The sequence below is a fragment of the Camelina sativa genome, chromosome 5 (genome assembly GCF_000633955.1).
Source record: "Camelina sativa cultivar DH55 chromosome 5, Cs, whole genome shotgun sequence".
Taxonomy (NCBI): Eukaryota; Viridiplantae; Streptophyta; class Magnoliopsida; order Brassicales; family Brassicaceae; genus Camelina; species Camelina sativa.
Window position 1 is genome coordinate 10,662,160 of NC_025689.1, and position 24,800 is coordinate 10,686,959.

The 24,800-nt window shown below is 35.7% G+C and overlaps 8 protein-coding genes and 1 pseudogene across 8 annotated transcripts; 7 read left to right on the plus strand and 2 right to left on the minus strand.

The window, feature by feature from the left end:
- LOC104786460 (INO80 complex subunit D-like) lies at positions 126–2,009 on the plus strand. Its single transcript, XM_010511880.1, has 2 exons — positions 126–783; positions 1,417–2,009. Exons 1-2 carry the CDS (start codon positions 161–163, stop codon positions 1,679–1,681), a joined length of 888 nt encoding a protein of 295 aa, XP_010510182.1. The 5' UTR covers positions 126–160; the 3' UTR covers positions 1,682–2,009.
- LOC104786461 (tRNA(His) guanylyltransferase 1) lies at positions 2,453–6,440 on the plus strand. Its single transcript, XM_010511882.2, has 13 exons — positions 2,453–2,696; positions 2,970–3,101; positions 3,186–3,230; positions 3,334–3,503; positions 3,637–3,722; positions 3,913–4,020; positions 4,439–4,695; positions 4,991–5,122; positions 5,204–5,248; positions 5,325–5,494; positions 5,591–5,676; positions 5,771–5,878; positions 6,203–6,440. Exons 1-13 carry the CDS (start codon positions 2,593–2,595, stop codon positions 6,326–6,328), a joined length of 1,569 nt encoding a protein of 522 aa, XP_010510184.1. The 5' UTR covers positions 2,453–2,592; the 3' UTR covers positions 6,329–6,440.
- LOC104789109 (F-box protein At3g28330-like) lies at positions 7,521–8,963 on the plus strand. Its single transcript, XM_010514852.1, has one exon. It carries the CDS (start codon positions 7,521–7,523, stop codon positions 8,961–8,963), a length of 1,443 nt encoding a protein of 480 aa, XP_010513154.1.
- LOC104789110 (exportin-2-like) lies at positions 9,638–11,626 on the plus strand. The gene has a single exon (XM_010514853.1). The coding sequence runs from the start codon at positions 9,638–9,640 to the stop codon at positions 11,624–11,626; it is 1,989 nt and encodes a 662-aa protein (XP_010513155.1).
- Positions 12,645–13,607, plus strand: LOC104789112 (putative cysteine-rich repeat secretory protein 10). Its single transcript, XM_010514854.1, has 3 exons — positions 12,645–12,652; positions 12,705–13,053; positions 13,158–13,607. Exons 1-3 carry the CDS (start codon positions 12,645–12,647, stop codon positions 13,605–13,607), a joined length of 807 nt encoding a protein of 268 aa, XP_010513156.1.
- LOC104786462 lies at positions 13,760–15,016 on the minus strand (annotated as a pseudogene).
- Positions 16,420–17,928, plus strand: LOC104786464 (probable glutathione peroxidase 2). Its single transcript, XM_010511885.1, has 6 exons — positions 16,420–16,531; positions 16,734–16,810; positions 16,948–17,009; positions 17,097–17,215; positions 17,458–17,625; positions 17,705–17,928. The coding sequence occupies exons 1-6, from the start codon at positions 16,487–16,489 to the stop codon at positions 17,741–17,743; spliced, it is 510 nt and encodes a 169-aa protein (XP_010510187.1). The 5' UTR covers positions 16,420–16,486; the 3' UTR covers positions 17,744–17,928.
- Positions 17,942–19,669, minus strand: LOC104786463. Its single transcript, XM_010511884.2, has 4 exons — positions 19,002–19,669; positions 18,532–18,741; positions 18,256–18,321; positions 17,942–18,161 (listed from the first exon to the last, which is right to left on the minus strand). The coding sequence occupies exons 1-2, from the start codon at positions 19,540–19,542 to the stop codon at positions 18,662–18,664; spliced, it is 621 nt and encodes a 206-aa protein (XP_010510186.1). The 5' UTR covers positions 19,543–19,669; the 3' UTR covers positions 17,942–18,161; positions 18,256–18,321; positions 18,532–18,661.
- LOC104786465 (GDSL esterase/lipase At2g31550-like) lies at positions 23,104–24,672 on the plus strand. Its single transcript, XM_010511886.1, has 3 exons — positions 23,104–23,869; positions 23,988–24,243; positions 24,351–24,672. Exons 1-3 carry the CDS (start codon positions 23,240–23,242, stop codon positions 24,542–24,544), a joined length of 1,080 nt encoding a protein of 359 aa, XP_010510188.1. The 5' UTR covers positions 23,104–23,239; the 3' UTR covers positions 24,545–24,672.

Genomic DNA, 24,800 nt, shown 5'->3' on the forward strand with positions numbered 1-24,800 from the left:
CAGAAACTCAGGTTTCACATCTAATTAAACTTGGGCTTATGTGTTGTAACATTCAGCCCAATGGGCTATTAGAAATCTAAGTGCTTATATTTTTTTAAAGAAAAATAATAATTTCATTTCCGACTAAATTCTGAAGCTCTGTCATTTTCCGACGACGGCGATGGCGTCAGCTTCCAAGAACAGTCAGCAAAACCCTTCCTCCTCGAAACCACCAAGGCCTCCAACATCTTCCTCCGCCGCTGCATCTTCCACCGCCGTGGCTTCCACCTCATCCGAACCCCAAATTCGGAACCCTAACCCTAACACAAACGTCTTACCATCGACTTCCGATTCACCGATCGTGATGTCTCAAGAGGATGAAATCTTCACACGCTCGAGTCACCTAACCCGCCCGGAGCTTCTCCGACGCCGATCGCACAACCTTAAGCAGCTCGCCAAGTGTTACAGAGACCACTATTGGGCTTTAATGGAGGATCTCAAGGGGCAACACAGGGATTACTGGTGGAAGTATGGGAGTAGTCCGTTCAAAGACGAGCATAACCAATCGAATAAGAGACGGAGGATTGGTCAAGAGGGAGATGGTGGTGATGCTGTTGAAGGTAGTGGAGACAATGGTACTAACAATGATGGTGGTAAGACTGATCAGTATGCGAATAGTAATTGTGGGAGTTGTATGTATGGTTGCAAAGCTAAAGCTATGGCGCTTACCAAGTATTGTCAACTTCATATTCTCAAGGATAGTAAGCAGAAGCTCTACACGGGTTGTACTAACGTTATAAAACGGTTTGTTTCCGTTTCCCCTTTCTTTAGTTTTGTAATTTCTCATAAATTAGGCTTCAAGTTATGTTCTTTACATGTTTTAGTTGCGTTAAGATGACGTAGTGATGATGATGAGTTTAAATTGGGAATTAGATTGTGTGAAGTAGTGAGCCAAACCGAGAGAGGTTTCTTGTTTTAATTCGTGTTTGCAGAAGGGATTTGGGATTGTCTCTTAGCTCCGTTTCAAGGTTTTTTTTTTAGGGATTGGGAGAAATTTTAGTTTTTGGACACCGAAATAGTTATCCATTTATAGATTCGGTATTTGCCTTGTTTTACAACCTTGATTGATGTGTTGATTGTTGTGTTATCCTGGTTGAGATACATAACTGACACAGATGCTTGAAGTTGTCTCTGTCGATGTGTATTTGTAAGAAAGTTAGGATTGTGAGTCTTAGCATAATTAGATCATCTTTACAAATTGAGTTCCAGGATGAAACTGTAATTGAGTTGCAGCAGTCCTACTGTGGTTGTAACAAAAGAGTAACTAGATGTCAGATTGATACATTATCATTCTCAGATTGGGTTTTTGTAATAAACCATAGATGATGATAAATTTAAGAAGTGTCTCTCCTAACTCTGCATTTGTACCCCTTTCAGAGCTCCAGCAGGACCATTACTTTGTGGAAAACCAACACTTGCGTCGACTGTACCTGCACTGTGCAATATGCACTTCCAGAAATCCCAAAAGCTTGTTAGTAAAGCTCTAAAGGATGCTGGTCACAATACCTCTTCAACAAGCAAGCCTCCTCCAAAGCTCCATGTTATAGTAGCTGCATTTGTGCATCATATTCAAGCAAAAAGAAAAAATCCACAGAAGGAGGGTAAGCTTAAAAGTGTTGTAAAAGAAGAAAATATAAGCTGAGTCAAGCTCTTAGCGAAGTAATTTTTTGTGTATCACGACGTTTTCCAGAAATGAAAAAGGTGAGAGGATCCTTGCCTAGTAGTATATCATCATTCTAAGAAGTGACAGGAAACTATATATGTTGCGCTCTGATTCTTCGACAGAGTTTGATACAGTGTAGGTATTGGATGTGGTTTTAATCTGCACACCGAGCTATTACAACAAGATTTGTTACAGTGTACTGTAGCCTGTAGGGTATAGTACTAGCTAAGATAGTGGTAGTTTATTCTATTGAGATGAAGTTTCTACTCTTTTGATAGGCTTAATAAGATGATATTTAGTTCCATAAGCACAAAGCTTTATAACTCATTCTAATATATGGAGATGTCCTTCTCTGTTTTAGTTGCAATTTTGATGAAACGTATGTAAATCGTTGTGGGTCTAATGGCCAATGCGACGAGACTCTTAGTTACTCAGGAAAAGAGGCATTGCTATTGTCAAATTTTGTTTTAAAATCAGGCCGATTTAGAATGTTATTCGGGTTTATGAAATTTAATTGCAAAACAAAACAAAACAAAACATAAAAAAAAAAAAACTGAATCGATTGACCGGTTCGACCCAATGAAACCCTAATAAACTGTGTATACAACATACCAGCCTGGTCTTGGCCTCTTGGGTTCACCGTTTCAGTTACAAAAACAAAATCGAACTGGAGAGCCCCGGGAAAAACAAATTTGGATTAACGAACCGGCTTAGATTTCGGTTAAGTTAGTTTCCGGTTCGATTACAGTCTCTCTGACTCACTGGGCGTAACACAAGAAAAAAAAAAAAAAGTGTTTGCTGAAAAAGCTCCAAAGGAGGGGAGGGGAGAGTTAGAGTCAACGAAGAAAGAAGCAGAGAGATAGAGTCTCGTCGTTGAACATCTGAGAAAAATGGCGAATAGCAAATACGAGTATGTGAAGTCATTCGAATTGGAGGACGAGGTCATGCTTCCTAACTTGATGGTTGTTCGAATCGATGGCCGTGATTTTTCTAGGTATATAATGGCTTTTATTCGTTTGTTTAATTGAGAGGGACATGGTCGATGAATCCGATGATAATGATGATTAATCACAGAAATCAATCAATCAATCAATCAATGTTTTATAAGAATGTCAATTGTGTTGCTCTTTGATTGCAATTTTCAGGATTCGATTTATGAACATTACTTGTATATGTTTCACATTGATGAAGAAGGAGTATATATGCCTATGCGTATTTATATATCTGTGTTGAGGATTTTTTTTTGTACCTTGTTTGATGACTATAGATATTGTCAAGTTCATGAGTTTGAGAAGCCTAATGATGAAACAGCACTCAGTCTGATGAATTCATGTTCTGCTGCGGTTTTGGAAGAGTTTCCGGACATCATCTTTGCGTATGGATACAGTGACGAATACAGGTCCCCCAAAATTTTAACTTCTTTGACTTAATAATATAAATCAATCATCTACAAGCTTTTAACTGATTTCCATGTCGTCTGTAGCTTTGTATTCAAGAAAACATCAAGATTCTACCAGAGACGAGCCAGGTATCGATTCCTTTAATCTATACCTCTATTTCCGAAGCGTTTTACATGAAGAAACTGTTTCAATCATAATTTTTTACTTTCTTGTTTTTTTGTTGATATGCAGTAAGATTTTGTCCTTGGTAGCTTCGTTCTTCGCTGCAGTTTATGTAGCGAAATGGAGAGAGTTCTTTCCCCAAAAGAAATTAGAATATGCTCCTTCCTTCACTTCCAAAGTTGTAAGTTGTGCATCAGTAGAGGTTCTTCAAGCTTATCTCGCCTGGAGGCAACAGGACTGTAAGACATACTGACATCTTTAAAGTTGTACTTAACACACATTCATTATCATTTATGTTCCAGATATTTATTTATACTTATTGGCTTGTAATATGTTTGAGGATTTCTAACAACTTCCGTTTCTTGGTTGCAGGCCACGCCAATAATCAGTATGACACTTGTTTTTGGATGTTAGTTAAAAGTGGAAAGAGCATAAGTGAAGCACAAGAGGTTCTAAAGGTGTGTTTGTTCGTGCTTTTCTATGCCAGGGATCAATGTTTTTTCTTGTCATGGAATGTGTTTAATACTACGACTATTGTTATTATTTCTTATACAGATGTCAAAATACCTTCTTAAGCCTAGTTTCATGCCTAGTAATTATATGACGTTTTTTCATCACACTATGTTTATTTTCATTGGGTACCTGCAGGATACACAAAAACAGCAGAAAAATGAGCTTCTCTTTCAGAATTTTGGTATCAACTACAAAACGCTTCCTGAATTGTTTCGCCAAGGATCTTGTCTTTTCAAGAAAAAGGTGATAGTTTATATCTTTTGGTGGAAATTATATATACAACACTTGATTTCATATGTGCTATCTATGTATTTAAATATATAGATCTTCCAGTTATAAGTTGAGTCTCTATGAAGGTTAGTTATCATAGTTTGTTGACCAATATTGTTTGTGCACATGTATGTTTAGGCGTACACGTTGTAATTTGCAAATTAGTGTCTGAACCCTTGTAAAATCTGGTCATGTGTGGAAGACTATTACTTCAGCTTGGTTGATGTTCACGTGTAAAACTGATGTGTCTAGCTGATCATCTGTATGGTAAAGAGTCAGATCTTCTCTTGTCATTGCATCTTGCTTGATGTTCATCATAAATTTGCTTGATGTTATATACCTAAGACATTGTATATTTCCAATATGACATACTTTATTTAACTTCATTCAGGTAGACGAAACTGTAAAGCATGATGAGAATGGCAATCCTGTAAAAAGATTGAGGAGAAAGGCTGTTTTTGTACATTCAGAGAATATTGCCGGAATAAACTTTTGGAATGAGCAGCCTTCTCTATATAATGATCTTGGCCACTTCACGAAAGACATTGGAAAAATAGAACCAGACTTTATTAGGTCGTTTCAGTTTGAGAACAAGTTGTTACCTTTAACTTGGGTCGTGGTTAGGATTGATGGCTGTCATTTTCACAGGTAATTTTTCTTTAGCTTATCATCTTAATTTCTTAGAACTTTGTCAGATTTTTAATTGCATTGGAACCTTAGACTAGTAAACTACTTGTGCTCCATAAGATTCAGCTATTTTATGAAGTGATATGCTTCTTTGGCTGGCCTGTTCAGTTTTCTTATGTTGTGTGTTATGGTTACTTTCGTCTAGGGCATATTCTGATATTTGAATTTGCATTTTCAGAAAGAATTCATGTTATTATCGATTACCAGTGTTATATGTTGGAAATGAAACTCATGCAGCTTGCTTGGATTTTGATAGATTTTCTGACGTTCATGAATTTGAGAAGCCAAACGATGAACAAGCTCTGAAACTTATGAATTCATGTGCAGTGGCTGTTCTTGAGGAGTTTGAGGATATTCACTTTGCCTATGGTGTCAGTGATGAGTACAGGTCTCTATCTCTCAAGTCTCAAACTCTTTACCTCAACTTTTACATATCTTAGAAATTAATTAAGTTCAACATCGATTACAGCTTTGTTTTGAAGAAAGAATCTGAGCTCTACAAAAGACAATCCAGGTTAACCTAAATTTCTCTTTTCCGTTACACTTTTTGGCCCTATCTTCTTGTCTTAATTTCTAGTATTGCATTGCAGTAAAATAATATCTGCAATCACATCCTTCTTTACATCCACATATGTGTTACAATGGGGAGAATTTTTCCCTCACAAAGAATTGAAGTACCCTCCATCATTCGATGGACGAGCTGTATGCTATCCAACATACAATATTCTATTGGATTATCTGGCGTGGAGACAAGTTGACTGTGAGTACAACACTGTCTGAGAAATTACTTGGAATCATCTATATATTTGCGAAATGAAACCTCAATATAATGTTCTCTTATGTTTTCGTTTGGCAGGCCACATCAATAATCAGTACAATACATGTTTCTGGATGCTTGTTAAGTCTGGGAAAACCAAAACTCAATCCCAAGATTACTTAAAGGTAATTTTCCTATGATGGATAAATATATCATTTTCTCAAGTAGTCAAATGCTTAAAATGGTTCTTATCTTGTTTTTTGTGAATGACTTTTCCAGGGTACCCAAACACGAGAGAAAAATGAGCTGCTTAGCCGTCAATTTGGAATTGAGTACAACTCATTACCTCTAATCTTTCGAATGGGTTCTTCGGTTTTCCGCCTAAAGGTTAGTATTGCCTTAATTACCAATCTTTAAATCTATGCATACAAAGATTATGATACAGTGGACTGGCTGAAGAAACTTCATAAGTGCCAAACTGGTTCTGTTCTTATTAGTGTGAATCAATTAAGTTACTCAAACCTTTGGCTATTAAACTTGTAAATGACTAAATCATACCAAACCTGAAGTGTAACTACCCTCCCAAGGCTTGTTACTCGTTTTTTTATCAAACTGCATCAAGCATTTGAACAGTGTGGGACTTCTTCTTTGATTGCAGAGCTTGATCTTTGTAGTTACCTGTTAAACCAGCTGTCTGAATATTCATTTCAGGAAGCTGTTGCAGTCGAGAATGGAGTTGTTTCAGGGAAGAAACTGGAAGGAGAAGTGGCCGTAGATCATTGCAACATCATCGAACACTGTTTCTGGGAAGAACACCCACACATTCTTAACTACTGATCTTAAAACAACTGCATTTTAGTATTTTACTTCACCTGTAAGACTAATCTATTTGCAAATACTAATCTCCAATTCTTTACAACTTATGAACAATTGTTCCACTTTTCTGTTCCACACATGCGTTATATGAGCTCAAACCTCAGTTTACAACTGTGTCAACCATTGTACTTTAGAGTTCAGAAAAATATTTCGGTTTTGAATGTTCATACGTAGGAAATAGCTTATATAATATATAAATAATTCAGATACTTGTAATACTTTGTTTGTGTTCACCAATCAGTACTATAGAGAGACTCTGAGAGAGAAGAGAGAAGAAAGCTTCAAACTCACAAGGAGCAGATAGGTTGAAGATACTCGGTTTATAAAAGAAAAACAAACAAATTTTGTAAAGTAAGAAATATATACAATGGTGAGATGTGGTCTACGTATAAAAGAGTGAGAGTAGGGAATTTAGAGATTTGATATACTGTAATTCATTTCTTCTATTTTATTTTCTTCAGATATTACTTATTAATGACTTTCCAAAAGCATTAAATATTTATAATATTAATGAGATAAGGTCAGGTCGGTAAAACAAATATATGCAACCCACTAATAAATAATGCATACTGTTATCTTTTTATGTTAACAAAGAAAAAGGTTTTAAACCAAAGGACCTTGATGAGCCGAAGAAGGAGAATTTAGGGTTTGGAGGCTTAGAGAAAAGTGGCAATAACCTTTGTAATACACACCTCTAGGATCTTTCTTTCGTCTCGTTTGTACATCTGATTGCTTTTCTTTTGATGCTTGTCGGAAATAATGATGTCGTCCGGCCGAGTTATATCTTCTTTAATTTCTTTTGTATAAAGCAATTTGTGTTTAGGTTTTATTCTCGGTTGTACTTTCTTCTTTGCTCTGTTCTGTTCTGTTCTTTGTTGTTCAGATCTGTTTTTTTGTCTTCCTAAAGATGTAATTTGTCTCGAGTAACTCATTCTAGTTACTGAGATTTTGCTCATTTCTCTGTTCTCTGTTAGTAAAATTAAGGATTTCTGTTGTGTGTGTAAGAATTCTTGAGTGTTATGCAAGTAATCCTCTTTTCCTTGTGACATCTTTGCTGGTTAATCGGAGATCGTATCTGCTAACTTAGGTTTCTTTCTTTTTTTGTTGTTTTTGGTGTCAGTGGTCTTTGAACGCCCACGGTTATCTATTTGTCATGGTGGCCACCTCTGCTTACTCGCTTGATCCTAATGTTGGGATTGCTGGAATGAATTCGGAACAAAACTCTAGCATAATGAAGGTTAAACCAAACTCCCCCGCCGAGATAAATGGGACCAAAAGGCAGAAGACGAATAGGAAGGAGACAAGTATTGATCTTCCGGAGGACTTAGTAATAATCATAATGGCAAGACTGCCGCCGAAAAGTGTCGTTAGGTTCAAGTTGGTGTGTAGAGAATGGAATTTGCTCACGGAATCTGCATTCTTCCGCGATCTCTACCATAGCAACTTCAGTTCAACCTCTTCTTCTAATTGGTATATCTTTCACGGAGATCACGAATCCCCAAACTCTAGTTTGGAGGAGTTGAAACTCGATGAGTCATCATCGCATGGTGATTCTTCTTTTGCAAGCTTTTTGACTCGAAACAAGAAGAAGATCAAAGAGATTAGGGTTGTGGCTTGCACTGATGGATTGGTTTTGCTGCGTCTCGAGGATGAGGAGGACATGATGGTACGTTACTACATTGGCAATCCCGTGCTACCACAATGGGTTCAACTCCCTCCTCCTTCTCCTTCTCCTTATGTGCCAAACCCATTCCGATATGGTTTCAGCGATACGGGACTTGTGACGACGCGAATGCACAATGGTGCCCTCTTAGGTTACAAGGTGGTTCGATTACATAGCGAAGCACTCAAGTCCGGCTTTTCTCGAACATGGAGTTTTGAGATCTATTCATCCACTACGGGGGAATGGAGTGTCAAACAAGTTTCTTGTCCTGGGAACGGTGTTTCTATGCGCAGCATATCCAATCCCGTGTCTTTGAATGGGAAACTTCACTGGCCTGATGGCTCCCGCCGTATAATTGTCCATGATTTCTTCTCTCATGATGATCAAGTTCGAGCCGTATGCCTACCCACCAGGATGCAAGGCACTATGTGGGATATATATGAGACCCGATGCTATAAAGTTTTTTGCCCCTCTCCATGTGGTAAGATGATCTGCACCACCTCGCAAGGATATTTTGTGCTTGTTGATGTTGGATTGATAGAAGAGGTCGAGACCTATAACGTTAGGGTTTGGAGGCTCAAGTGTGACTCGTGGAACTGGGAAAAGGCATGGGAAATCAACATGGCATGTCTAGGGCTTGCCCGTAACTGTGTTCCAATGGCAATCAACTATTTTGATATCGACATCATCTACCTATGGGACTTAGACCGCAAATGTTTCCTCGCTTGTAATCTTCGGGCAAATACAAAATCTTACGGAGCTCGTAAAGATGGTGTCTACAAGGTGTTCACTGGTTTTTTTTTCGGAATTAAAGAGGATGGTGTCGTCTACGATGAAGATACTATATGCTTCGAGGCATCTCCGTGCCTTTTGCAATATGTACCGTCTTGGCAAGTTGTACCTACATATATAGGAAGTAGAAACCAAGGATGATATTGAATCTAATTTGATATTATTGGTTAATTAGAAGAGTTTGGGTAGTGCCGGAGTTTGATATTATTGGTTAAGACGTAGTAGCATGGTGCTTTTTATATTACGCTAGTTTATGTTCCATTCAGTTGTCTAGCTAATTTAGTAACATTTGTTTAGCCTACGCGAGAGACGATAGTGCCTTTAGCATCACGAAACACAATTACAATACGCATCATCGATTAAATTATTCCATCGCATTACAAAACGAGGTTTATATATATATATATATATATATATATTTGATGTAACATCTATAGTCTTTGTTGTAACACGATTTGGGATTACAAACATAGAGTTTCAGATTGTTAAATTTGTGATACAAAAACATTATGAAAGCTAACCAAAGTGGAATGTGATTAAGTGATTAACATTCGCGCAAGACCCATCATTTTATCCCCAATTCGATTTTGACTTTTGATCGCTCTTAAACTAAATGGGCTATTCAACTCAGGCCCATCAAACCACACAATCAGTCTCGGGTCTTGCCACACCCGTTAACCCGACTGGATCTATTTATTATTCTTCTTCGTTTGAAAAAGATAAATTTCATTGTTTCCCTCTTCTCTCCATTCTTGATTTCATCTTAAAGATAGAGAGAGAAACAACTCAAGAACAATTCAAGAAAGATAAGAAACATGGAAGAGTTCGAGAACCTCGCAAGTTATCTTCTCTCAACTCTCTCTTCTGATCCAGAGGTTCGTCGATCAGCTGAGAAACTCCTATCAGATGCTTCGGGTGTGCCTGGGTACGGCTTAAACCTTCTCCGGGTCATAGCTACTGAATCGCTCAACGAGCACGCCCGTCATGCTGGTTCCATTTTCTTCAAAAACTATCTCCGGTGGCTCGATGGGTTAGCATCACCGATCTCAGATTCTGATAAAGAGCAAGCCATGATCGCCATTGTATCTCTTATGGAGTCTCCTCTATCTTCTCGGATCAAGATACAGCTGAATGAAGCCGCCACAATTGTCATTGGCAACAGTGATTGCCTCAAATCGTGGCCAACGTTTATTCCCTGTCTCATCTCCCAAGTTCATAAGGCGGCAGAGGCCCAAGATTATGCATCCGTAAATGTATTTCTTGGCACCGCTGATTCGATTTTTAGAAGGTTTAGGCACGATGAGATGATGAACGAGGATGAGCTTCTTAGATTGAAGTATTGTCATGAAAAGTTTTATGATCAGCTTATTCAGTTGTTCAAGAAAACTAATTCATTGATTAAGACTTTGTCTTCCCCCACAGTGATAGTGGTGCTGATTGAATCCCTAAGATTGTGCTGCTGCGTTTTCTTCTCGTTCAACTTTAGGGTTTTGCCAGCGGTTTTCACGGAACACATGAAAGATATTCTCACACAGTTTCACAATTACTTGTCATCACCTCGTCTCGTTTTGGGAATATGCATAGACGATCTTCTTGTTGAAACAGTGGCTAACATCAACCTTTTAATGGAGAAACACGAAAGGCAACACTTTGCAGGGTATGTATCTTATTTTGGGAGAACCATCCTGACACTAGTAGCAAATTTGTCAACTTCTCCTATTAGTGAGGATGAACTTGTTACTGGTGGTATGAGGTTTGTGACTAGCGTGAGCAGAAGCGGACACCATGTCATGCTTTCAGAAGATAATGTCATCAAAGATATATGCAGAGTAATTGTGATTCCAAATATGATTCTGACCACTGAAGATGAAAGAATTTTCGAAAGGAACTACATGGAGTTCATCCACAGAGACCTAGATGCAAGTGGCAGTAGAAGAAGAATAGCTTCAGAACTTTTGAATGGGCTTGCATCAAACTACGAAATGCAGGTACATGGAGTTGTTGTGCATGAGTTACAGAAGATCCATAGTTGCTTTTCAGAAAATCCGACTGCACGGTGGAGAAGTAAGGTTTGCCTCATTGACTTGGTTATTGCTCTGGATAATGATGTGCTCAGGTTAGCCTTTCAGAGAATCATTCTCTCTGATTTGCTAGAGCACATAAGTTCTGAACCGATGCTCATGGCAGGGTCCTTGAAGTTTTTAGCCATGTATGCTGGTCATGTACGAAAGCCAATTGGCATTAAACTGTTTGAGATCCTGACTCAATTGCTTCAAGAAAAGTCCAATGTTGTTCACTCATATGCAGCTAGATGCATAGAGAAGCTCGTACTAGTGAAGGAGGAAAATGGAGAGAGTAGGTACCTCGCTGGTGATTTTCATGCTGAATTAATAATCACCAACTTGTTTGCGGCATTGAAACTTGCAGGGTCAGAGGAGAATCACTATGTCATGAAGTGCATAATGCTGGTCCTTGGTGTTTCTGAAATCAGTACGGAGTCTACTGGAAGTTATATACTGGCTTTAACCTCTATGCTCACAGAAGTCTTCTGCAGAAGTTCTAAAAACCCGTTGTTCAAAGAGTTTGTTTTCGAGTCCATCTCCGTGCTTCTTCAAAGGGTGATTGAAGAAACTGTAGCTTATACACCTGCATTTGAGGAGTTCCTCTTCCCAACACTGAAGATGATCATCGACAAGGAAATCACAGAATCCATGACCTATGCACATAAGCTGATAAATCAGCTTTTGCTGTTAAATAGACCAACTCTAAGCTACTGGATTCGACTATGGCAACAGTCTACATAGAAGACTATCTGATGAGATCTCTGTTTAAGGGAAACATAAAATCTATGTCTCTTCGATCCCTTAGTATCTTGGTTACTTTTATATCTGTTTCTATAACTGGGTTGACTTACTCTCCTTATGACCTTAAACTTTGTATGTGTAATGTCTTTGTGATGGTATGTTAATCACAGTTGGACACTTTGATATGGTGAAAATTGAAAAATACGGCTTTTACAAAAGAGTCACTAATTAGTCTCTGTGCAAATAGAGTCGAGTGTAGCAAAGCTAAACAACATATGCTCTCAGTATAAAGCATTATAAAGGATGATTGTTACTACTTGTATAGATTTTCGACTGTTGTTCTTCAGCTTCTGTATCATTCACAACACATCGACAACCTTGTATAGCATCTATGACTCGCTTATCATCAATTCTAAACATGTAAGTCCCTGCACCCTATATATCACATAAGAAATTCTTTTGTTTTTCCTCAGATATTGATTAACTTATCGGCATCCAAGATTTATACTACCAACGGAATGCTATGTAAGAATATTGCTCTCGAATAGGAAGCTAACATTTATATGGTAAATAAAGGTACAAGTTAATCCGACTAATTGTTCCATTACTGTTTAATGAATCTTCCATCTAGCACCAAACTGTAGAAAGTTTGTAAAGTCAAACAATACCTACCACCATTGAATTGTAGATAAGACGTTCTCTGTTTTTCAGCTATAGACGGTCTAACAAGTTCTCCCGTGTATTCACTCATCTGCACAAAAACAGCGATCATCATGAGCGACACTTTCCAAAGATGAAATGATGTACCAGTTCAAGTTTAGTAAGCATCATTCAATCATCTGCTAAGATGTATTGTTTATCTTAGCAGAATTTCAAATACATCTTAGCAGAATTTCAAAGGAACTGTACTATCTAAGATAGTCTATCATCTTTAAAGATTTACTGATAACTAAAGAAGAGTGAATGCTCACCAAATGCTATAATCTCTTCCTGTATGTGTTTAAGTACCATAAACCAAATGGTACGGTAAAATTACCTACTACAGGACAAAGATCTCAACACAGACTCACAAATATAGAAATGCAAAATATCTAACACTAGATATATCTTCTTCCTCTTTATCAATCTCTATCTTAGCCGTGGTGGCCTTGCAACTCCATTTTATCCACAGTGTTTTGTCCCTAAACCAGACCAATTCGTATCTGCAACACATATGCATCAAAGGAGAAGGGACATACAATCAGGAGAGTTCATATGAGAGCCAACTCAAACGTCACCTCGACTATTCGATTAACAATTATCTAGACTACGGTTTCATCCACGGTGTAGGTGGTGAGGGTCCTAATACCTTCTACATAAAGGCTCAGTGTCGGGGCGATGCCTCTGAATCTGAGTGCCGTTCTTGCCTCGTTACCGCCTTCTCTGGGGTAACGTCATTTCAATATAATCTATTAGCCTGTCACACTTCAGTTGGTATATATACAGTACAAACAGACAATGGTTCTTGAATCTATTGTAAAATATGTGACAGATTCTTAGGAAATGTCCGAACAACAAAGGGAGAATCATATGGTACGACAACTGTTTTCTCTACATTTCTACGGTCTATACCTATCAGAAGATCGATTACAAGCACTATTTGTATTTGCACAATGCTAAAGATGTGAGCGGCGGCAATACAAAGTTGTTCAACAAGAACACGAGGGCTCTCCTATATAAGCTGAAGGAGAAAGCAATTCGTAAAGAACAGAAGCCCTATACAAGAGACTACTTGTATGCGACTGCCGAGGAAAGTCTAGGGACGATGAAATTGTACGGAATGATGCAGTGTACACAAGACTTATCGGTTAAAAACTGCAGTGTGTGTTTAGATTCGGTTATAGCGAAGCTTCCCAAATGCTGCAACGGTAAACAAGGAGGAAGAGTTTTGAATCCTAGTTGTACTTTTAGGTTCGAGCTTTACCCTTTTGTAAGAACATAAACGACTATATAATGAGAGCTCCAAATACTGAGTTTTCTTGATATGTTCGAATAAACGTTTTGCGCAAATAAATTAATTTACCCTTTGAATTTTTTTGTATAACACACCATATTTGAGGCTAACATAATTTTGGAACTCAAAACATTTCAAACTCCAGAAAACTTGACACAAGTTTGGAAACAACATGAGAAAAAACTTGTCTGCTTCGAGGATATAAGAGATGCGATTAGTGACTGTCAAAAGAGGCATAAAAGTTGTAACAAAAAGATCAAAATCCCATGGAGTAATAGTAAAAAAAGTCTTCTCTAGGCCACTGGAGGAACCATCGCAGGGTAATCTACGGCTGTGAGTGGAGCCTCTGGCAGAAGAGCAGATGGGGCAGCAACCTGAGCAGGTGCATAGTGGGCATCGTCTTCTTTAGGAGCATGAATGATCACAACATCAGGCAATGGTGTCTTTGGTCCATTAATGCCCTTAGGGTCCCAATCAAGCATAACCTTAACCTTGATTCCCAACACACCCTGCACATGCGGGTTTAACCAGACTTAGATTGGACACATTGCTGAATCACTTATTCACTTTAGAACTTGGGAAAGAAACTTACCTGTCTAAGCAGAACATGTCTAACTGCAGAGTCAATGTATTCCTTAGTTGGTTGACCAGATGAAACCATGTAACCATCCTTGAACTTCATCGACTTAGCACGTGCAGGTGCAGCACGGAGCTTTCCACTCACGATGACCTCGCATCCCTTAGCTCCACTCTCCATAACAAATCTCAAAACACCATAACAGGCCCTGTACAAGAAAATAACCATTGCAGTCTATTAACATCTTGGGGATGAGAAGTTCAAGAGTGAAACAAGAGATGCCAACACTTGGGAGATGGGACCTAGAGAGAAGATCGAAATACACAAGTACCATAAAGCGAGTGCATTTTAAGATACCACACAGAGAAATACATATACAGTTATATACTATACATTTCAACTATTAGGTTAGGTAAAATGCATACAAGACCAAGTAAGCTAAACAAAATCAATAGCTCAAAAACAGTCTCAATTACTATGTCTAATCAAAACATACAAGAGAAATGTCGTACCTACGAACAGCAAGACCACCGGGAAGTTTGTAACGTAGAGACTCAGCCTGAGCAATAGCACAGAGACCTCTGTTGTTAACCTTTTCAGCATAAAGCTCAACACTGTCTTGAGGAAACTTGAACCCTTTTCTGAACAAGTGATGTCAATTCCCTTCTCACCTTTTAAAACCCAAACAACATTTCCCACTTTGATATCAGATCTCAAAACAGACTCACAAATCGAAAATGCAATAAAGATCAATCAACAAACAACATACCGAGAACGTTCTGAGTACGGGTAGCTCTGATGATAATATCTCAGTCCTCATTGGAGTAACCCTAACCTCAACACCAGAGTAATCATCCTCTGCAAGCTCTCACTTCATTCAATTCAGCGTAGAGCACACCAACTCGAGTAACGGATCGGAAACTTTAAAAAAAAAAAAAAAAAAAAAAAAGAGAACCAATTCCGGCCGGTTTAGATGTAATCCGGTTATTCGAAATTTAATAGCAGCAACAAAACCGAATAGATTGACCCGATGGAACCATACAAAACATTAAATTCACACCATACCTGTGCACCGACCAACTGCTAAACTTCTCTTGCGTTGCGTAAAAGTAACTTTATCCTCGTCTCAATTTTTCTTTTTTAATTCAGTAAATAAAGACAATTATTATAAATAATTTATTTTCTATAATGATGTTGTATACTAGTAATTCAATTTAAATGCCTGATCAGGTCGGTCCAAACTTGATGAGACCTAGCTAGAGACTGAAATTTTCAAGCTGGTGGTTAGATTTTGAAAAATTGTTTTTGTTCTTATTCCATTTTAAAACCAGACTCCTCTATATACCTTGTAAGAAATGTTAATATTGTGATTGTGATGAGTAGAACAAAGTACAACAGAACAAAACTATTTATTTATGTTTGTGCCAGATTGATTTGATTTATATTGTCTAGCTATCAATTTGTCTCATTGATAATATCAACAGAAAAATTTATTGAATCCGTAGTAAATNAAAAAAAAAAAAAAAAAAAAAAAAAATTGGTCTCAAGTCTAAAAAAAAAAAAAAATTATCTTGGTTAAATGGAAAAGAAAAAATCCAATGATATTTCAATGTTAGATGACAAAAACTAAATTTTAGATATATTCCTAATTGCTTGACAAAAAAAAAAAGATATATTCCTAATTAAAACAAGTTATAATTGAGAAAAAAAATCAGATCAAATTGTTGATACGATAATTGAGAATGAATCCAATTACAGATATTGTTTACCATTAACAATCGCTGATTGTAAATGAAAGTCAAAACTTGTAATGGTCATTTTGGGAAAATTTGAATGGTGCGATTTGATCATTTTTCATGAGATTTATTTCCAACTTCGCTAATATTAAATAAATTTCTCTTGAGAAAATTAAAATAGATTTGACATTTCTTATTTTAATTTTATACAATATCTCGGCCGACATAATAAAAAGAAAATAATAAATATATATATGATCATGTACCTATTAATCAAATAATCGAAAATGAAAGTAATAATAAATAAGATTGGTAAGCAATCAATATTGGAAAGTCGTGGATGCTTACCCCACCGTTCGTCACAAGAGATGATTCGTCATTTAAAGCATCTGATCCTATCAACCAATATATAAACAAAAAAAATAAATTTTAATATATCTTCTCTTCTTTCTTCANAAAAAAAAAAAAAAAAAAAAAAAAAAAAAAAAAAAAAAAAAAAAAAAAAAAAAAACTCAGAAAGAGAGAAAGAGAGGACCAAGGACGACTCTGCAAATATGGCTGATGAATCTCCAAAGTCCATCTACGACTTCACCGTCAAGGTTTTTTCTCTCTTCATGTTTTTTTAGTTATTTGGTTTTATGTTTAATCTTAGATTAATCAGTTCATGTAAACAAACACAAGAACATCTTGTTTTGATCCTATATACGGTAGCAGAATTTTCTATGTTCGATTCTATCTCAAGCAGGATTATGTGTGTTGTATGAAAAGATTTATGTCTGTGTGTGTTCTTGAACGTGGCAGGACATCGGAGGTAACGATGTGAGTTTGGACCAATACAAAGGCAAAACTCTTCTGATTGTAAATGTTGCTTCCAAATGGTAAAAACTTATTTTTCACTTGGTTAAAATTCACTTTGGTTTGCCTAGTTTTTTTTGTTTACCTTAATAAGCATTTTAGTCAATCATAATATAACAGATTTGCTTGACGTCAAAACTAAATTTTCTTATAACCGCAGTGGTCTGACAGATGCGAACTACAAGGAACTGAATGTTCTGTACGAGAAATACAAGGATCAAGGTCTGTGATTTATATATACTCTCTCCCACGCAATTAAACCTGGTTATACTTAGGATTTTAATTGTGATTATAATTAAATAAAAATAGGGTTGGAGATATTGGCATTCCCGTGTAACCAGTTCTTAGGACAAGAACCAGGGAACAATGAAGAGATCCAACAAACTGTTTGCACCAGGTTCAAAGCTGAATTCCCCATCTTTGACAAGGTAAAAACTTATCTACGTACGGCCTTGAATCAAACTCCATTGAGTTTGAACCTGAATTGTGTTCACTAAGTTTTTAAGTTAATCTTTGCAACACAGCAGAAGTAATAGGTGTTGAATATATTTAGAACAAATATTTTTTTATGTCGTGCGTTGTTGTACACACTTCACCTATTGCTATAATTAGTGTTTTACTTTTTGTTACATTATCGGAGTTTGTGTAATGAATGTTGACGCATATGTAGGTGGATGTGAACGGGAAGAACACGGCGCCGTTATACAAATACTTGAAAGCAGAGAAAGGAGGTTTGCTCATTGACGCCATCAAATGGAACTTCACCAAGTTCTTGGTTTCTCCTGACGGCAAGGTCTCACAGAGATATTCTCCCAGAACCTCTCCTCTTCAATTCGAGGTACATACCACCCCGGCTCTCTCCTAAACCGAAATCTATATATCCATCCTAATGACGGTTTGTTTTTGGACTTATGCAGAAAGACATCCAAACTCTGTTGGGACAGGCTTCTTCTTGATCATCCGGAAGAAGTTTCAAGAACTCTCGTTTCGTCCAAGAAATCATCAATATTGCAAATTTATTCTCTCTCATGAATCTGTCGTTTACGTTCTAGATAACTGATGTTTTCAATGTCATTTATCATGTGACTCTCGTTTAAAGATCAAACTTAAAAAAGTTTTAGTAATAAATCAAATTGGGCCATAAGACAGTTGTATACGTAACAAAGAACACGTGAAAGATTTCTCCTTATCGTACACGACACGTTGAGCGTGTTCACAACTTATGACCACAAAAGTTTCTGATTCTTTCCTAGCCACGGGAAAAAAGATAAGAATCACACGTTAAAAAAAAAAAAGAAAAAAAAAACATCATACAAAGGTCATGTGCTTTCTTTGATTAACATCTTGTGATTGAAGCAATGTCATCATATAAGCCTAATTACCAATGACACAAAAAAACAAAGACAGATCAAGATCATGAAAACATACAAAAAGTTAAAACTCTCTCAACAGTTAGATCATGAGTTACCTCAGCCAAAAGCAGAGTTCTATAAAAATACAGTTGGAGATTTGATTGTGTCTCTATATCTCATCACTGCATATATGAACACAAGAACCTTAACTTCAGATGTCAGATGTTAAAATAACCACATTGCACTCAAAACAAAACATTCAAGGGGAGATTGTAGAGGCAAAATAATTTGAACTTTTTATTCATTGACACATTTATTTAAAATTCATTAAAATCATTAACACTAAGGATACAATTAATACACATAAACATAGAATTAAAGTCATGGCAAACCAGTTTATCCATAGACCCATTTGCAGGTCTATTCTCAGCTAACAAAGGCAGAGACTTCATTCTTGCAAAGAAGGTCTTTTCTCTAGTTCAACCAATCTGTTTCAGACAAGAAGAGATGATCGATTCTTTTTCAGCTGCACAACCGTACGGTGCAAGCTACAGTTTGTGCCCAGTATTTGAGTCTAGCTTTTACATCTTCTGGATCATCACCTGATATATTAAAAAATGGCTACAAAATTAATTAAATGTTCTTCCCAATCACCTGTGAATCGACATAAATTCTAATAAAGATTAAGAGAGTTACCAGGNCGTACGGTGCAAGCTACAGTTTGTGCCCAGTATTTGAGTCTAGCTTTTACATCTTCTGGATCATCACCTGATATATTAAAAAATGGCTACAAAATTAATTAAATGTTCTTCCCAATCACATGTGAATCGACATAAATTCTAATAAAGATTAAGAGAGTTACCAGGGCTAGAGATCTTCCAATTTGCAATTGGAGTAGTCGTGGTCGGTGGTGGCGGCGAATCCTCTTCTTCCGACGAGCTGTGGTGGTTTTGTTTATCATCTAAGAACTTTTGGCTCATGGAGTAACAAAGCTCTAACGCAGGCAGAGTGTTGCAAAGCTCAGGGATCTCATCGTAGCTAAAACCAAACCCTAGATCTAAACAACCTTTAAGCTCCTCAAGATCATCATCCGTCAAACTCTTGGCTCTCGTCAAATCATCTTGATCATCCAAGGCGTATCCCTCAAGCAACACTTGGCTCTTCTTCTTTTCAAGCTTCTTCCTACTCTCGCCGGTGAAATAGCCTCCTCCTCCTCCTCCTCCTCTGCCACCAGAGTTTCCAATTGCGGCCCACGCTTCTTGGATTCCCCCGTCGTCTTCGTGGTGTTCTGGTAAGAGTACTGTGTTCGATGTAGCATCATGATCAGCATTTAGTTTGTTTTCTTGGAGAGAGTGTTGCGTCCTCCATGGATCTGATGATTGGAAGTGATGAGTACAAGCCATTCTTGTGTGTTTTGTTATCGTAATTGAATGGTGGTGATGTGAGGAGAGATTGATTTATATAAAGAGATGGTTTCTTGAAAAAGCGGCGACGTCGAAGCATCAATTATTGTATATGCCATCTTTTGTGGGGGCCATGCAAAACAAAACGAACCAATGATTCATATGAAAATGTGTGTTCAAGAAACATCTATATATTAGTTACCTATTTACATTATTCCTGAAAATTTTTAAAAGTATTATTACACATATTGCGTTATTGGCTTAGGCATCTACTTAAAAAGTTGAAAAATATTATTTAATTAACATCAGATTATTATTCTTTTAAAAATCAATAACTAATACTCCCTCTGTTTCACAAAGAGTGTCATTTTGACACATTTCACACAAATTAAGAAAAGTTTGAATTATACTTATTTGCCCCTATTTATTAAGTGATTAATGATCAAAATTCAATGAAAATAGCTTTGGGTTTAGGGGTAAAAAAGAAAATTTAACATTAAAACACTCATTGGAAATGTAAAATGACATTCTTTGTGAAACAAGAAATTTTCTCCAGAATGACACTCTTTGTGAAACAGAGGGAGTAAAATGTTATTATTATATATGTACTTTAATTAGTTGATTATCATTCGACTTTATTAAAAAGCAATGAAGTGAATAAATTCGATTTAGTTAGCAAAAGAAAAAATGATTGTAGAAACACGTTTTAAGGAAACGTGTCGGATTCGAAATTTCGAAGATACCGAGAAGCTATCAATTGTCAAAAGACGCATAGAAATTGAAACAAAATCACATCTCTGGTTTTCATATATATATGGCACGTTGAGCACGGATCTTTCCACTCAGGATGACCTGCCCCAAGCATTTGTTAGGTACAAGATATGATACAAAATGTCATGATACCATGAACGTAAAAACACTTAGTGGGATTTGTATTCAGTATTCACCATGCATGCCTTAGCTCCAATCTCCATAATAAATCTCACAAGTCAAAACACCTAGCAAACACTATACAACATAAGATCATTGCATATTAATATCAAGCTCCGACTGGGGAGATGAGAGCATCAACATCATGTGAAAAAAGAATATATATATATATAAGAACTTCATGTGACCGTCACCACAGTCAGATAAGGGTCCCCATGAAAGAAAAAATCACAATGAGTAATGATGTCATGAACAGGCGGAACATGATCCATATACGAAGGGAGAGACTCGCCGGAGAAATGATGACATATATATAGAGTTATAGACCTCATATTGTTCACCTTTTCTATCACTGTCTTGAAGAAATCCGAATGTTTTCTAAACATGTAACGAAAGTCATGCAATATAGACTATATAGTCTCTATACCCTTGGCCAAAAGATGTAAAACAATAGTGTGTGCTACTCTCATTGCTTCATATTGCGTGTTGTTGATAAAAATAAATTATTTAGGAAAAGTGTCCCTTGGTTAAATTATTAACTTGTGTAATCTGAGTTGGTTTTTTTTTTCATTTTCTTTTTGTTAATGGAACGAGATCTCATCATTATTTTCACAAAATCTCATCATTAAAACCAAAAAAGTCTACACAAAATTAATATTTATTTAGGAAAAAAATTCAAAGAAAGTATCCATTTGTTACTGATCATTTTAAAGAAAAGTAAACTCACAAAAGCCTGCAAGGAAGGTTCAATAAACTAATAATCACCTTATAAAACCTTGACTAGGTTTGGATCCGCACGTACGTGTACGTGCGGGATAATTTTTGCATATTTTTAAAATAAATTAGAAAATTTTCACGTAAACCTCTACTCAGATCTGCATGAGTGATATATATAAGAAAAAATTAAGATATAATTTAGATAAATGATATTACGTGTAAATTATTCTAAACTAATCCAAACATTTACAACTGTTTGTTTAAGGGTGTTAAATCAAATCTGGATTTCGTTTCAGTTTTATTTAATTCACGTATTTAACCTAGATGTATATATTTTGGAATGAGATACTCGTCTAGTTCTGTATGTGTCCCATAACCGTTCTCTTTTAAATAATTACATGTTCGATTATATTTATTATAATAGATTTATACCGAATATCCGTATTCTCTGTTGATAAATTTAATTTTTATTAACTTTAAATATTTTTTGGTATAACATACATAATTATTTGAATGCATAGCAGTTTGATATTTGGTTTAGTTTCACTTATGAATATACCCTCACAAAATTCTCATAACTTGATCATTATGTAATTAATTTGAACGATTTCCTAAAATATAATAAATTTGTTGTTTAATCTTCTTCTTAATATGTAAATTCAGTCAATTTGGAAAAATGGATATTTGATATTCCTTTTTAACCCTTAAGTGTATTCTCCAATTAATAGTATAGATTTGCTTCAATTATTGAATGAAATATTCCTTAGTTATACTAATGACAATTTAATGTAAATCCCTTATATATTGAATGATCATCGATTCTTTCACCATTAAAGCTTTACAAAATTATTAGAAAGGTAAAATTATTAATATTTTTGAAGATATTATTTTAAATATATATTTTTTACATCTCATAATATAGTTATATTATGATATTACAATACATAGTAAAATTAATTTGATTTCAAAAATATGTAAGAGATAATATTTATCAATTTTTGAATAATATTTATAGGAGCAAAATATTGTGTGTATAGATAAATTGAATATCAATGGCAGTTGAAAAAAAAAATATAAATATAGCAGTGGGCCAGTGGCAGTTTTGTGTAATTTTATGGAATACTAAGGATGAATAATAAATTGGGTATGGAGCTCTCTGGCGACGACACGTCAGATTTTTCTTCAAAATGTTTCTCTTTTAATATATAGGGGATTGGAAGAGCATATGAAGAAGTTTTTTTAATTTTATCATCCAATCAACATTTATTAGGAGAGCATATAAGGAAGTATTTAGAAGCTGCAGATGCTCTCATATGCTCTTTTTCTGTATGCTCTCATTTGAAGCATTTTCCAAGCATTTAACTCTAAAATATTAATATATATTAAGATAATTTTAAATAATTAATTATTTTGTAAAAATAGAAAATTATGATTACATAAAAGATAAATTTATTTGTTATAACATAATATATATGAGAAACTACTTAATGTTATTATTTGAAACAATATTATAATTTATTTAATACATTAAAATATTAATGTGGATATTTTATAATATATATTATTGTATTATTTTAGTTTAATGTGTTATATTATATATATTTTAAAAAGTTATTGAAATTAAAAATGTAAATATAGATATAAACTTTTATTAAAAAATTATAATATATATTAATTATTTGTAATTAATGTGTTACATTATAAATATATATAATTAAAATTTATTAAATTACACATTTATATATTTATAACAATTTATAAAATTCATTAAATGTAAAATATATTTTTAAAAAATTATATAGCAATGAGTGATAATTAATTTTTTAATTAATATCATATATTAAATATAAATATAATATCTAATACTCCATTGCTATACCAATCAACTAAATGTGTTATCAGAGCATACAACTTATCCACCTTAATGCTTATGCTGCATAATGCTAATGCTCTAGTATATGTTGTTCCAATCAAGGCCTAAATAGCATCACCAAACAACACCTTTCTTCAAATCCACTAAAAACAAAAACAAAAGAAAAACTTCAATAAAATGTCAACTTCTAAAACCATAATCTTCACTCTCTTCATCGTAACAACACTACATGCATCCTGCAATGCAGCTGCAAACGCTACAACGAAACCTCTCTTCCCAGCGATTCTAATCTTTGGCGATTCAACCGTCGACACAGGAAACAACAACTACCCTATACAAACAATCTTCAGAGCTAAACATGTTCCTTACGGCATTGATCTTCCAGGCAGCACACCGACCGGAAGATTCTCAAACGGAAAACTCATGTCAGACATACTCGCAACCAAACTCAACATCAAACAATTTATTCCTCCTTTCTTACAACCAAATCTCTCTGACCAAGACATTCTAACCGGAGTGTGTTTCGCATCAGCCGGTGCCGGTTACGATGACCGAACAAGTGTCACGACACAAGCCATCCCTGTCTTGGAACAACCAAATATGTTCAAGAGTTACATTGTTCGCCTCAAAGGTATCGTGGGAGACAAGAAAGCTATGGAGATCATAAACAATGCTTTCGTGCTTGTGAGTGCAGGGCCTAACGATTTCATCTTGAACTATTACGATTTTCTCTCGAGGCATCTCAAGTATCCTCTCATTTCTGATTACCAAGACTTTATTCTTAAGAGGCTTGAAAATTTCGTGCAGGTAACGTCTAATATATTCCCTCATATACAGTATTATTTACCACAATTAGGGTTTTGGAACAGACTTTAAACTTTGTTTGTGATAAATTGTCTTTCTAATCTCTCTGGTTAATGTGCAGGAACTTTACAGTCTAGGTTGCCGTAATATAATGGTTGGAGGTCTACCGCCAATAGGGTGTTTACCGATCCAAATGACTGCTAAAGTCAACCTTTTTAGATCCTGTTTGGAACAAGAGAACAGCGACTCTATTTTATACAATCAGAAACTTCAGAAGCTCTTGCCCCAGATCGAAGCATCTCTTACCGGAAGCAAAATCCTTTACGCCAATATCTATGACCCAGTGATGGATATGATCCAAAACTCCGGCAAATTCGGTAACATATATAAATATATTTCTTGTGCCGCAAGTTATCCATTCTATGGAAAACATATATTTAACACTAGTGATTAATATTATTCGTGTGTGTGGAATTTATAACAGGGTTTAAAGAGACGAAGAGAGGATGTTGTGGAACAGGGTTCTTGGAGATGAGCTTCATGTGTAATGCTTTATCTCCGACGTGTGGGAATCGGTCGGAGTTTTTGTTCTTTGACTCGATTCATCCATCGGAAGCTACCTGCAATATCATAGGCAATATTCTGGATCGTCAGATTCGTGGGAGGTTCCAGGCTTAAGTCAATGTTATATATTTCTTAATTGCGACAATCTGTGGACTTTGTTCATTAATCAAATATATAAATTATAGCCAAATCTGTCGCAACTAAATTTAGTTGACTTTCACTTGTTGACAAACAAAGAAAATCAGTTGAGTTAAATTATAAGATTCTTGGCTAAAATCTGTCAAATTGATCTTAACTAAGAGTATTTGCCGACAGTTTTATGTCGGTTCGATTTTGTAGAATCTGACCACATTTCTCATTAACTGAAGGA

Bases quoted from the DNA above. Each gene is read 5' to 3' on its own strand.
- LOC104786460 (XM_010511880.1), top strand. From the start codon at position 161: ATGGCGTCAGCTTCCAAGAACAGTCAGCAAAACCCTTCCTCCTCGAAA. The intron at 784-1,416 runs GTTTGTTTCCGT...TACCCCTTTCAG, and splicing joins TGTACTAACGTTATAAAACG to AGCTCCAGCAGGACCATTAC.
- LOC104786461 (XM_010511882.2), top strand. From the start codon at position 2,593: ATGGCGAATAGCAAATACGAGTATGTGAAGTCATTCGAATTGGAGGAC. The intron at 2,697-2,969 runs GTATATAATGGC...TGATGACTATAG, and splicing joins GATGGCCGTGATTTTTCTAG to ATATTGTCAAGTTCATGAGT. The intron at 3,231-3,333 runs GTATCGATTCCT...GTTGATATGCAG, and splicing joins TTCTACCAGAGACGAGCCAG to TAAGATTTTGTCCTTGGTAG.
- LOC104789110 (XM_010514853.1), top strand. From the start codon at position 9,638: ATGGAAGAGTTCGAGAACCTCGCAAGTTATCTTCTCTCAACTCTCTCT.
- LOC104786463 (XM_010511884.2), bottom strand. From the start codon at position 19,542: ATGGCTTGTACTCATCACTTCCAATCATCAGATCCATGGAGGACGCAA. The intron at 18,742-19,001 runs GTAACTCTCTTA...TTAATATATCAG, and splicing joins TTGGAAGATCTCTAGCCCTG to GTGATGATCCAGAAGATGTA.
- LOC104786465 (XM_010511886.1), top strand. From the start codon at position 23,240: ATGTCAACTTCTAAAACCATAATCTTCACTCTCTTCATCGTAACAACA. The intron at 23,870-23,987 runs GTAACGTCTAAT...GTTAATGTGCAG, and splicing joins GGCTTGAAAATTTCGTGCAG to GAACTTTACAGTCTAGGTTG. The intron at 24,244-24,350 runs GTAACATATATA...AATTTATAACAG, and splicing joins CCAAAACTCCGGCAAATTCG to GGTTTAAAGAGACGAAGAGA.
- LOC104786464 (XM_010511885.1), top strand. From the start codon at position 16,487: ATGGCTGATGAATCTCCAAAGTCCATCTACGACTTCACCGTCAAG. The intron at 16,532-16,733 runs GTTTTTTCTCTC...TGAACGTGGCAG, and splicing joins TCTACGACTTCACCGTCAAG to GACATCGGAGGTAACGATGT. The intron at 17,626-17,704 runs GTACATACCACC...GGACTTATGCAG, and splicing joins CCTCTCCTCTTCAATTCGAG to AAAGACATCCAAACTCTGTT.
- LOC104789109 (XM_010514852.1), top strand. From the start codon at position 7,521: ATGGTGGCCACCTCTGCTTACTCGCTTGATCCTAATGTTGGGATTGCT.
- LOC104789112 (XM_010514854.1), top strand. The intron at 13,054-13,157 runs GTAACGTCATTT...AATATGTGACAG, and splicing joins TCGTTACCGCCTTCTCTGGG to ATTCTTAGGAAATGTCCGAA.